This window comes from Nicotiana attenuata, unplaced genomic scaffold (genome assembly GCF_001879085.1).
Source record: "Nicotiana attenuata strain UT unplaced genomic scaffold, NIATTr2, whole genome shotgun sequence".
In the NCBI taxonomy this organism is placed as follows: Eukaryota; Viridiplantae; Streptophyta; class Magnoliopsida; order Solanales; family Solanaceae; genus Nicotiana; species Nicotiana attenuata.
The window spans coordinates 123,283-137,231 of NW_017672582.1; the positions used below are offsets into that span (position 1 = coordinate 123,283).

Consider the following 13,949-nt stretch of genomic DNA (forward strand, 5'->3'; position numbering starts at 1 on the left):
TGCCGTGTAAAGAGAACAAGCATGCCAAATGAGAATAGTCAAATTCATGTACACTAAACTTTCTTTTTTTTTTAAAAAAAAAAACTAAGAGGAAAAATGATGGGTTCACGGGAAGAAGAAGAGAAATAGAATGTAGCGTAAAAGTTAGCTTTAATTGGAATAGTATATTACAATATAATAATCAATAACCTTTTTCTCATATTCACGCGCCGTACCCCATGCACTCAATCATGTCACTACAAAGTGTCTAATTGGCACAAATATGATTTAGTTGAAGGGCCTGATAGGAACAACTCTATGTTTAAGTGTTCAAGTGACAAAAAAGGCAAAGTTTAAAGGTCCAGTTATGTATTCGCCCTAAGTTATGTGTGTGAAATATATACACAAGGTGAGGCTACTATAAAGCTAGCTATATGTAACATTATTATATAGTAAGCATTAATTACAATGAAAATGTAAAAGAAAACCGACATGATGTCTTGGCGTACTATAATTATTATTGTATGTGAAAAAAAAACCTTACTAAACCCTGATACATGCCTACTGGAATTTAACAGTGTTCATTATCTACAATGTCAAATCAAAGCCATCTTTACTTGAACTGACGTGTGGTTTGTCCTTTAGTTCTTAACTTGACTTGCATGTCTTACTATGCCGGCCGTTCTATTCAAAAATTAAATTAATGGCCTAAAGTTGAGAACCTGTGACCATTTCTTTGTACGTACATTTTATTGGCCAACTTCTCCCTTCAAATACAACATATTCACCACCCCATTAATCCTCCTCATCTACTTCTCATCTTACTCAATTTTGTTTCATGATCCTCTAAAACATTTTGTTCATATATAAATTTGTCAACATGTTGAAAGGAGGGTCTGAAGTAATTCATCAAAATGGTGCTCTTGATCATATTATACAACAATCCAATGAACAATGGGATTATGCTAGTTTTGTTGGTTTTCCTGGAATTACCTCTGCCCCTAGTTATCCCTCTAAGCCAATCACCGAAAATCGCGGCAATAATCCTGAAAGAAATGAACTTTCCCGGTGGGTTGAGCATGTGACAAGGCAACTTATTGAAGATTTGCCAGAAAATGAAACCCAAGCCATGACATATCAGGACAACATTGTCCCTGCACTATTGGGAGAGTTGAGGCCTAAAAAAGTTGCGCGAAGAAACTCTTCTGAGAACCTTGGACAACAACATCAATGGAACTCTCATGATCTCGCGACAGATGAAAATAATATGAACAGAAATGAGACGGGAGCTAAAGGAATGAATGGACTAGATGATCAAGGATTAAACTTGATAACTCATCTTTTGGAATGTGCAGTTGCTATATCAGTAGATAACTTGGGAGAAGCTCATAGAATGTTGCTTGAGCTAACACAAATGGCATCCCCCTATGGACCATCTTGTGCTGAGAGAGTAGTGGCTTACTTTGCAAAAGCAATGGCTAGTAGAGTCATCAATTCATGGCTAGGAATATGTTCTCCTTTGATCAATTACAAGAGTATCCATTGTGCATTTCAAGTCTTTAACAACATCTCACCATTCATAAAATTTGCACATTTCACATCCAACCAAGCAATTCTTGAAGCATTCCATCGTCGAGACAGAGTCCATATCATCGATGTGGATATCATGCAAGGTCTACAATGGCCGGCTCTGTTTCATATCCTCGCCACTCGGATAGAAGGTCCTTCACATGTTACAATGACAGGAATGGGGACATCAATGGAACTCTTGGTTGAGACAGGGAAACAGCTTTCCTGTTTCGCCAAACGCCTTGGCATGTCCTTTGAGTTCCATCCAATTGGGAAGAAAATAGGGGAGATTGATATATCCATGTTGCAAATTAGGAGAGGAGAGGCTATAGCCATACATTGGCTACAACATTCCTTGTATGATGCCACTGGCCCTGATTGGAAAACAATGAGACTTCTCCAAGAACTATCGCCAAGAGTTATCACACTAGTCGAACAAGAAATACCACTAGGGGGTAGTTTCTTGGATCGATTCGTGGGATCCCTCCATTACTACTCCACGATATTCGACTCGTTGGGAGCTTTCTTGCAAAGTGATGATTCGAGCAGGCATAGTGTTGAACATGGCCTGCTTTACAGAGAAATCAATAACATATTAGCCATTGGAGGGCCAGCAAGAAATGGGGAGGATAAATTTAAGCATTGGAGAAGTGAACTGTCAAGAAATGGGTTCATGCAAGTGCCAATGAGTACAAATGCAATGGCTCAAGCTCAATTGATATTGAATATGTTCCCACCAGTTCATGGTTATAGCTTAGTGCAAGGTGATGGAACATTAAAGTTAGGGTGGAAGGATACTAGTTTGTATACTGCATCTGCATCTGCATGGACTTCTCCAAATTCTAGATAGATAAATTTGGACTTTAAGAATTGTTTAGATAATTGGTCTTATCTTTTGTGGTGGTTTAGACTTTAGAACATGTCACCTAATCTAACACTTAATTTCCTACTACTTTTATATATATCATCATCAACTGCTACATGTCTGTAGTAACTACTGTTAGACTGACTTAACTGTTAGAATAAACCGAGGGGCGAGAACAATGAGTCGTGTACCTTATTGAAGCAGCGGAAACCGTTGAACTCACTAGGAAACAAAGTGTATTCCCACAAACTAAATGCCTCTTTATCTATGTGTGTATTTTTATTTGGAGAAGAAAGAAGAAGAGAAGTTCCTTCAAGAAGGAGAAGTACGTTACTTCTTGGGCATATTGAGAAAATTATTTTTTTTCCAGATTTTTCCCACACCTCTATACGTTAATTACCCCACTATTAACAGTGATTGTATTGTTTTAAACTGCAACTTCCCTGTAACCTTCCAATCTTATCCTCTTTCTAAACGGATTGGGTCAGTCCACATGGGCGACCCGTAACTTAAAACCCAATATCCTACATCTCCCACTTCGCACATGGTGGACTAGATCCAAGCTAGTACCATGGCAATAATACATGTAATTCATACTAGCAAATAGTTTGTGCGACCTGCGAGCATTAAGAACTATAATATTCTTAAACCCTTTAAGGTTTCTTAACAGCTCAATGTAAAAAATCAATCACATAAGGAAAGGATTTACTACTACCATGAGGATCTTATTATTACTCGCAATACCCCAGACATCATACGTTATTCTAGTAGCTACTGTCACGACCCAAACCGATGGGCCGCGACGGGCACCCGGTACCTTACTCAATCGAGTACCAACGTAACTTATCTTTCTTATTACATCATCATATACATGTGACATACAGGCCTAATAGGCCAACATAATCAATTATAAACTCAAAACATAGGCCGACAAGGCCGTACAATCTTTCACGTACACGACATATGTATACAAGCCTCTAAGAGTACATAAATGTCATAAAGGTCGGGACAGAGTCCCGCCATACCAAACAATACACGTCTAAATCATACTAACCAAACAAGCAACTCCGAAGCAAATGGAGCGCACCAACATCTTCCGCTGAGCTGATAGCCTACTTGGAGGGCTCTCGACCTGTCTATCAGAACATGCGGACATGAAACGTAGCGTCCCCAGGCAGAAGGGACGTTAGTACGAAAAAATGTACCGAGTATATAAGGCAATATACTGAAGCTGAAACTGAACTGATAATATAATAACCGAAAGTAATTGGAAGTCAAAGATGATCTGAAGATATGCTTACCTGCTGATACTGACTCAACTCTCTCAATATAGTAAGTAAAATAGTTGTCCGGCCCTATAAGGCTCGGTATATATATAACTGCTCTGCCGTAGTAGGCTCGCTCATAGGCGCTCGACCATACTGGGATCTGTATCTCGACCAACTGGGCTCGCTCATATGCGCTCAGCCACAGTAGGATCGGTATATAACTTACCATCTGATCAGAGGTTGCCCAATAGGGGCCTGCCCATCGATTATAGCTCGATGGTAATGAAAATACTGTAATACTGTATATATAGGCTCTCTGCTCTCTTGACTGAAATAAGACAATACTCAATTGAATATGAAGTCTCGATAAGGGAAAATACTGTAACTTATGAGACTAGGAAATGTACATAAATTCAGGAATATGAATTTCTCTTTATGCCTCGTTATCAAACTCGAGTAATTACGAGATCATGCCAAAATGAAAGAAGGACTTAGCCTTAACATACCTGTTCCTGAAATTATTTGAACGAATCTGCTTCTGCGAAATATGGATGAAATTTCTGCTTGAAATCTTGAAACGAAATTTGGACGAATTTTTGACAGAATGAGATGTAATTGGAACGAATTTCTTGACTTAAATTATTTGAAATGAAACGTTTCTGCTTCTGAAATTGGAACCAACCTTTGCTATGAATTTTTGAATGTTGGATGAAATGATACTGTTTCTAACTTCCTTGGTTTGAAAACCAAATACAGAAATGTGCCCTTTTTTATCTAATGAATTGCTTATTAAGTTTCCTTGAAATTTTGAAAGGAGTAACGTTGCTGGTTCTTTGAAACTTTGGAAGGAATACGTTTTTGATTTTGAAAGGAATACGTTTTGGTTCCTGGGAATTTTGGAGAGGAGTAGGTTCTTTTGTTCCTTGGAATTTTGATTCATATGGGATTGTATAACCAGACAATTCACTATTTAGGATAGTTATCCATGCCATACTTTTTTTTGTCTAGGTGGCAGCATAAGTGACTACTTAGACTTTCAATCTTGTGGCTTCTTGCCGCGTGGGGTGGGGGTGGGATATTAATTTTTTTTATCTACTTATTAGTTAGCTGGGTAATATCCTATTATCCGGTAATTAATCAATTACCCGCATAATTTAAAAATTACCACAAATTACTTAAGATTTTTTTCAAAAATACTTCATATATACTTTATATATTATATCACCGTGGTCATATGGTACCTTGGATGGTACTAATTCATAATTATCGGATATTATCGCTCGACCCGTATTTTATTCCAAATTGACCACTTTCAACGAAACTCGTTTTCTTTAATCCGTGTACCCCCTTATTCTTCATAACACTTATTTATCGCTTGCTATAAATAGCGTAAGTACGTTAACGTCAAGATTATCTCATCCCCGAGTCTACGTCGGTTAACTGAAAATGAAATTTTAACGTACGAAAATCGCGAGATGTAACAGCTACTTATTCGATCCCTCATCCTCGAAAGAGACAAACTCGAGTTCTCATATAACATTGTATCATTAATTACACTCAATATCCTCATGGCGGGTGTAATGGTCGACCTATGAATACAAGTTAAATTACTAAAATTTAGTCGTCTTTCCTTTCTACTCGAATCTTTTCATTCCAAATCAACTGCTTTTCTAGACATACACCGCATTGCCGAATCACTCACGGCTATTAGTGATATGCTAAAGTAGCAACACCGATTGACATTTCAAGAAACAGTAAAAGGTCAAAGGGTATTCCAATAAAAGATAATGTAACCTTTTTTTGGGATCTCACACGATGAAGAAGCAGAGATTCATTCTTCTATTATCCCATTGGTCGCTAGCACACGTGGTATGAAACACATGTTACGGTGTTCTCACCTTATATTGGCGCGTGTTTCTCATTCTTTTAATCATTCAACACCGTACAGATCTTGGTCTAGACACCTTCAAGTGTCTAACCTGAGTTTCTTACTTCAATTATCCTCAAACCATCTTCTTAGAGAAACTCGCATCTAGCTTACAAAACAAGTCATAATCGAATAGTAAAATTCGTAAGTTGTCAAGAATGACCTCTACAAGTAAATATAACCCCTCTTTATCCAAGGTTCTATAAGGTCTCATCTCTTCACGATTCTTAATGTAAGAGGCGATTGCTCGTGTGAGAGAGCTAATCTCGTGACTTGTTCGACACACTTTATCAACAAAACATTCATCACATGCATATGAGATATAAGCATAATTCAAGAGTCAAATATTGATAAGCATTTTATAATACTAAAGTCATTTTTATAATACATAAATATGTTCATATACTTCGCAAACCTAGAGCCATAACATGTTTCATAAACAGGTCTCCGGATATCGCCTTTGTAAAAGGATCAGCTATCATGCTTCGGGTAGGAATGTACTGTAAATTTATCTCTCCACTTGCTACCATGTCTCTTACAAAGTTATACTTGATGTCAACGTGTTTGGTCTTGCTGTGATACTTGGGATATTTTGTATATGCAACAGCCGCTTGACTATCACAATATAGAGTCATGGGACCCTGAGAGTTCTTTGTAATATCCAAATGCTCAAAGAATCTCTTCAACCAAACAGCTTCTTGTACTGCAGACGCACAAGCCACGTGATAGAATATATGAGTCCACCAAACTATATAGAGACCAGGTCCTCTATAGGTTTCCACTGGTAGTACTAATGAAACAGTAAGTAAATGGAACAGGGAACTTTTACGTGGAAAAATCCCTGCTCAAGGGGATAAAAACCCACGACCTACACTGGTAGGATTTCAACTTCACTATGAGCAACTTTAGATTACAACCTATGCAATCTAGGAATTAAACTCTTAATTCGTCACTAACTTGTAATACACCTATTACAAGCCACTTTGTAATACACTTATTACAGAGACTTCAACTCATGACTAACTCTAGTCACGAAACAAACACTAAAGGTTTATGGTTTACAATGGGTTTCTAATTAAAGCTTCTAGATAAGCAAAGTAAGAATTACAATGAAGAACAATTACAAAGTTACAACTCAACTAAGGACATACGGGATACTTGTTGTAGGAACTGGTCCGTAGTAATGTTGTACTTTGTTCTTGATGCACCTTGAGAATTGAATGTTTGACAGATAAACGGTTCAAGTGCTTGAATGAATTCTCAAGTGTTCAAGCGATGTTTCGTTGTAATGCTCTTTGTTAATACAACTTAGATGACATCACTTGAATGATGTAATCACTTGGTTGGTCAAAGGGGAGTGACTGTTGTACTGTGATGCACTATTTGCGTGTACAGTGCAGGCCCTCACTTTCCAGCTGTAGACTTGACTTCGTACTTCTATCAGGGAAACACAAAGGGATCAAGTTCCTGTGTTGATTCTTTTATCTTCTGAAGTCATAGCAACTCACATTAGCTCGAGTCAATTGATTGAGTTGTGTACCAAGTGTGTCAGGTCCCTTATCTGGTTCTTTGACAGTAAGTTTATTAGATCATCAAAATATAAAGCTAAGGTACTGTAAACCCATCAATTTTCCCCTTTTTGATGATGACAGACTTAGAAATTGATAACCCACATGCAGAGCAAAAGAAACCAGATGAAGTAACAGGAACTTCACATGTTCCCCCTGACTTTATGCTTCCCCCTTAATCAGATCCCCTGTTTTCAATTGTATTCCCCCTTTTGGCATCATTAAAAATACACAAGCAAGCAATTAGCATAAACAAGTCTAGCCTAGCTAACTCACGCCACATATGTGCACACCATATGATAAAAAAGAGAAGCAGAGGAACATAAGCATTTATAGCAAAAGAGGAGAGTCATCATTAATTTTTATAAAACATAAGCCTTTGCCATTGTAGAAAAGGCAGATTTGGACTGTCAACAACAGGAGCAACACAAGTGAATTCCATCCATACCACAAAAAGAAAACAAAAACAACTACCAAAGAGTCATCAAACAGAAGAGATAAACTGAAACTAGTCACTGGTGGATTAGACTAGGGGACACTAGAGGGAGAGGACTTAGAAGCTGCAGCAAGAGTGTTGAGAACGAGATCAATTCGAGCATTGGCCGACATTTGCTCTGCGAGCATTTTCTCCTTCAAGTTCTCAACCTGTTGCCTAAGATCAGCATTTTCTTTGGTCAAACGAGCGACCTCTGCATTTGACCTTGGTGCCTCTTGAGCCTGACTTAGCTGATTCTCCAGAAAGTCATTCATTGCCTTCAACTTCCTAATCTCCTCAGTAGCACTGTTCTAGGCATTGATAAGCTGTGAGATCGTCGAAGTGCTTCCTACCCCTCTACCTTTTTCAACACATTCAGATTCCTCTAAAGTAGTTTGAGAGAAGGTCTGTTTCTTGGTCCCTATCTTGGGCTGTCCCAAAGGCACATCAAAGAACTTGAAAACATGCATGAGAAGAAATCCATAGGGAAGACCATGATTGCCATCTTTGAAGGCTGCCACCTTTTGCATGTGCTCAATCATTATGGCTGGCAGAGTAACAGATTGAAAACCATCCAGTGCTTCCATTAGATACAAATCAGACTTGGATGTGATAGACCTCCTCTCAGCACGAGGTAGCAGGACCTTGTTTACCAACTCAAACAGGAGCTGATACACAGGAAGCAAAGCTTTCTTATGTACTTGTTCCCCCTGCTGGACTGCTCCCTCCTTTACTATTACATGCCTAAAGTTTGAGCCACATACATCCTTAACAGAAGAGATACCGTCAGCAGGGACCTTAAGTATGTCTCCAAGCAGAGCAGAATCCATAACAATATCAACTCCATTGACCAGGGCACAGATATAGCCAGATTCAACAGTAAAGAGGTCTGCATAGAAACTTTGGACCTCATCATCATAGACCTTGGGCACATCCACTTTGAACAGATGTCCCCACTGTTGAAATTTGACCATGTCATGTATTTGCCTCATACCAGCCATCTTAGATATTTCTGGGTCAAATGTGCGACCCCACAGAACCTTCTGGTACCTCAACCATTATTTACCGGACACACTTTCACATTTCACTTCCTTCACAGAACCGGGTTCCTTCACAGTTTCCAACTTTATTTTACTAGACTTCACACTAGACTTACCCTTTCCACTTGATTTCACTAGAATATCCTTATCAGACAGTGACTCTTCAGCCACCACTTGTTTCAACTTGTCACTACTTTCATTGACTTTGTACTAGGCGTTCAACACCCTTTTCTGAAGCATTTTCAGCATATGGTTTCTTTCTCTGAGATCTCTTGACTAAGGAACTTGGTTCCTCTGCAGCTTCCTCATCCACTTCCACGACAGGAATGTTCTTGTGACACACAACCTCTCCATTTTTCACCAGCCTCTTTTTCTTCTTCTTGCTACTCCTTTTACTCTTCTACAAAACAGACTCAAGAGCTTCCTTGTGCTGCAACCTCGTAGTAGGTCTCTTAGGAGAGGGCTCAGGAGTGGCTACTGGCCTCCTTCTAGAAATGAACGCGTCTAGAGCAACATTATCCTGATCTTCTTCATCACTAGACCTCATAGTAGGAGGCAACACTTCCAAAGGCTCAACATCAAAATGAGGAGAAGGGCAAGGTCGAAACTGACCTGGGAAGAAGAGCCCTGACTTGTTTCCTTAGGTGAGGGGTCAGGTCCTTCAAGAGGGGTCCCAGTAGTTTCTTCTGGTGCAGGTTGTTCAAAGAGCACCATTGTTCCTTCTTTCACCAACGACTGAGTCTCTTCCCCCTGAGACTCAGGCATAGTGGAGGTGACCTCATACACTATCCCTTCAGCAGATATGGCCAACATGTTTTCTATGGCCTCTCTCTCTTGAGATTCCATGGGAGGCACAAACTCCGAGATGGGAGTATCTGTAGACTGATCAATACTAACCTCAGAAACCTTTTCTTCCTGTGGGGTCTCACTCTGGTCTCCATCTTTGCTTCGTTCTGTGAGAATCTCATGCGACAGAGAAGAGAGACCACCAATTTTGGGGATTCCAGAGTTCTCAACACTTGGGAGAGAGTGTTATCTGCGGGAGTGATGAGAGTAATAGAGGGTGAAGGAGAATCAGGTTTAGGAGTTTAACTTTCAGTAGTGATAGAAGAGGGAATGGTGAGAGGAGTTTCACTAGGAACGGAGGAGTCAAGGGTTTGCTCTAGAGTTTTCTCGACTATGGTAGGAATGATCGGTTGATCTTCTGTCATGGTAGAGCATGAGTTTGAAAGTTTTGGAAAGGACTGAAGAAAAAGAAAGAGAGAGAGAGAGAGAGAGATGATCGTTCAAGGTGATGAGAGGGTTTTAATGAGAGAAGAGGTAATTATGAGTGAGAGAGAAACCGGTTCTAAAATGGCGGTAGTTTTGTAGGGGAGATGCAATGTTTCAGAGAGAAGTGAAAGGATTTGAATGAAAAGACGTGACATACAGGGTCTGAAAAGGTTGATGACATAACACTCAATTTTTGTTTATTTTTGAGATATGTATGGAAAAAGCACAAGACTACTAACTGTGGTACAAGAACTAGGTTCTTGACCTGTCTTTCAAAAATTCTCAACCCTCTTTTACGCTCATACAGTGCTTCTGCAGCTTCTATAATCATCATGCGTGTCTACCTGCAATGGTATTGAAGTGAGTTAGACTTGGCCGGAAAACACTTTAGCTAATTTTACCTGAGTGTGTTTTTCATAGCCATATGGTACGAATCAGGTTCTCAATTAGGCTTTATTAGCCCCAGTTCCAGCCTGTTTCTCTCAGAGTGTTCTCTGCTCAGGGCTTTGGTGAAGATATCTGCAATTTGATCCTCTGTGCTGCAGAACTTCATAGAGTTAAGTCCCTTTTCCACATTGTCTCTGAGAAAGTGATGTCTCACATCAATGTGCTTGGTCCTTTTATGCTGGACTGGATTTTTGGCCTTGTTGAGTGCACTTGTGTTATCACACAGAAGAGGCACACAATCAGTGTACACTCCAAAGTCTTCCATTCGTTGTTTGATCCATAGGAGCTGAGCACAGCATGAAACTGCAGCAACATATTCTGCTTCAGCTGTTGAAAGAGCTACTGAATTTTGCTACCTTGTCCCTCATAAAATAAGACATTATCCTAGGAAGTGAGCCATTCCATATGTGTTTTTCCTGTCCTCAAGATAACCTGCATAGTCAGCATCAACATACCCAATAAGATTAAATTATCACCTGAAGGGTAATACAGAACCAGGTCCTGTGTTCCCTTCATCACTCTTTGCATCAAATTTTCCAAGCTGATCCTTTCCATTGTTGAGTACATAACATTCGCACCCAAATGTTCTTAACTGAGTCGGCTTGGGATTCCTTCCATTCAACAACTCATAGGGAGTTTTGTTCAAGAGAGACCTGATCATGCACCTGTTCACCAAGTAGTAGGCAGTGTTGACAGCTTCAGCCCAGAAGTTCTTAGCAATCCCACTATCGATCAGCATTGTTCTTGCCATTTCTTCAAGAGTTATATTCTTCCTTTCCACAACTCCATTTTGCTGTGGAGTTCTTGGGGCTGAGAAGTTATGGGTAATGCCATTCTCATTGCAGAATTCATCAAACTTAGCGTTGTCAAATTTTGTTCCATGATCTGATCTAATGCATGCTACTTTTGACTCCATCTTCACTTGAATTTTCTTCACAAAAGCTACAAAAACTTCAAAGGTCTCATCTTTTGTTCTAAGAAATAGAGTCCAAGTGAATCTGGAATAATCATCCACTATCACAAAAATGTATCTTTTTCCTCCCCTGCTTTGCACTATCATAGGACCACATAGATCCATATGAAGGAGATCAAGTGGTTTTGAGGTGCTGACATCCTTCTTTGTCTTGAATGAGATTTCACATGCTTCCCTCTAGCGCAGGCATCACACACTTTGTGCTCTTTGAACTTTGACTTAGGTAGACCACGAACCAGGTCCTTCCGAACCAATTTATTCAGTAGAGAGAAGCTTGCATGCCCCGGTCTTCTGTGCCACAGTTCAACATCATCATCAACTGCTTTCAAGCAACTCTGATCACCACTTTGTAGGGACTCAAAATCAGCAACGTAGATATTCTTGTATCTTTTGGCCACAAGTACCACTTCACCAGTTATTAGATTAGTAACTGTGCATATCTTTGCCAAGAACTCCACCTTGTTTCCTTTATCACATATTTGAGAAACACTCAAGAGACTGTAATTAAGACCATTGACATAGTACACATTCTCAATTGAGTGTGAGAGTGATTTCCAATCTTTCCAACTCCAAGAATGTACCCCTTTTTCCCATTGCCAAAGGATACACTCCCTCCTTGCAGGGCTTTTAGTGAAAGAAAGTTTATGGTATTCCCAGTCATGTGCTTTGAGCATCCACTGTCCATGAACCATTGTTGACTGCTTCCTTTCGCTGTTCTCCGCACAAGGAAATTACGAGTTAGATTTAGGAACCCAAGCAAGATAGGGCCCCTTATAATAAGCAAGAGGATGAATAAGTGCTCTTTTAGTCCATGCAGGTAACATGTATTTTTTGTGAGTGGCACCTGGTCCCTTTTTAGCAGTTACTCTTTCAGCAAAAACTTTATTTTTCTGAAGAGACTGAACCCTGGCTTGGCAATTTTCTTTGAAATGCCCATTGTTCCCACAGTGGGTACACAACTAATTATCAGGTACAGTAACATACTTGCTATGAGGGTTGTAAGGAGTTCTCTCCCTTTGAAACCATATTCCCTGCCTGTTTCCACCATTGTTAACGTACATGGTAGTATTTACATTCGAGGACCAGGTCTACTTAAGAGACTTTTCAAGGTCATTTTTTACTCTTTCCAAATCTGCTTGAAGTTGTCTATTTTTCTCAAGTTCAGCACATAAACTAGTTTTTACAGCATTTAACTCGTTTTCAAGCTTGATATGTGCTTCACTAGCGACTTCTTTTCCTTTATCAAAATTTCTAGGCTTACATTCTGCTTTGAGTTCCTCTATTGTTTCCTTCAAGTCTATAATCACAACTAAGAGGTCATCTCTTTCTTGTTCTAAGGCATCAACTTTCTCCACTAAGTCATTCTTTTCTTTACTGAAATTTTGGATGGTTTCTTTTAAGTCAACAGCTACTACCATCAAATCATCTTTCATGTTCTACACTAGCAATTTTCGTTTCCTTCAAATCAACCACACAAACTACCAGGTCATCTCTAATTTGTTCAGCATCTCCTAACTCTATGGTTAAGGCATCCTTATCATGTACAGGACTATGATAGGCATCAATTAACACATTAGCTAATGACATGAGTTTCTTAGGAGAGTAGGATTTCAAATTTCTCTAAACATCCCTGAAATTTACCTCATCATTGTCATCATCTTCATCATTGTCTGACTGAGCCATTAAAGCAAATATTGAATCGTATTCATTTGCTTCACTTTCAACTGCCATCATAGAACTATCACCTGCATCATTTTCTTCTTCAGACTCACTGGAGGAATCTCCCCATACTGCAAGAGCTTGCTTCACAATATTGTCAGCGGCGTTCTTTCTTTTGAAGCGTTTGTCGGGAACCGGGTTCCTCTTGGATGCTTTATCAGAGTTGTACTTGAAGTGTTATTGCTTTAGGAGAGGGCAATCCTTGATGAAATGCCCTGGCTTTCCATATTTATGACAGAGGTCATAATTCTTTGGTTTGCTGGAACTGCCTCTCTTTGGTATGCCTCCATTCCTTCTGACCATTTTCTGAAACCTTCTGGTTAAGTAAGCCATGTCACTATCCTCCTCACTTGAGTCATTGCTTTCAGCTTTGAGTACCAGGTTCTTTTCATTCTTTGGTTCTCTTCTTTCACTGTCCTTCTCCTTCTTCATTTCGTAGGTTTTCAAATTTCCAACTAGCTCATCTATGGTCAGCTCCTGCATATCCTTTGCTTCAGTAATGGCATTCACTTTACTCTCCCATGAACTGGGCAAAACAACGAGAACTTTCCTCACGAGCTTGTTCCTAGGAATGATTTCACCAAGCGAGTGTAGCTCATTTACGATAGAAGTGAATCTTGTGTGCATGTCTTGAATGGATTCATCGTCCTTCATTAGAAAAGCTCATACTCAGTGGTGAGCATGTCAATCTTAGATTGCTTTACTTGAGTGGTTCCCTCGTGTGTTGTTTGTAAAGCTTCCCATATTTCTTTTGTTGATTGACAATCTGAGATCCTGTTGTATTCATCAGGTCCTATGCCACACACCAAAATTTTCTTGGTAGGAAAGTTTTTCTCCACAACTTTCC

At 39.5% G+C, this 13,949-nt stretch overlaps 2 protein-coding genes across 2 annotated transcripts; one reads left to right on the top strand and one right to left on the bottom strand.

Annotated features, from left to right (window-relative positions):
- The first annotated feature begins 859 nt into the window (after window positions 1-859).
- On the top strand, window positions 860-2,398 carry LOC109213739 (protein SCARECROW-like). The gene has a single exon (XM_019377572.1). The coding sequence runs from the start codon at window positions 860-862 to the stop codon at window positions 2,396-2,398; it is 1,539 nt and encodes a 512-aa protein (XP_019233117.1).
- Window positions 2,399-12,471: 10,073 nt separating this feature from the next.
- LOC109213740 lies at window positions 12,472-13,729 on the bottom strand. The gene is made up of 4 exons (XM_019377573.1): window positions 13,516-13,729; window positions 13,025-13,128; window positions 12,866-12,916; window positions 12,472-12,819 (listed from the first exon to the last, which is right to left on the bottom strand). Exons 1-4 carry the CDS (start codon window positions 13,727-13,729, stop codon window positions 12,472-12,474), a joined length of 717 nt encoding a protein of 238 aa, XP_019233118.1.
- Between the last annotated feature and the right edge of the window lie 220 nt (window positions 13,730-13,949).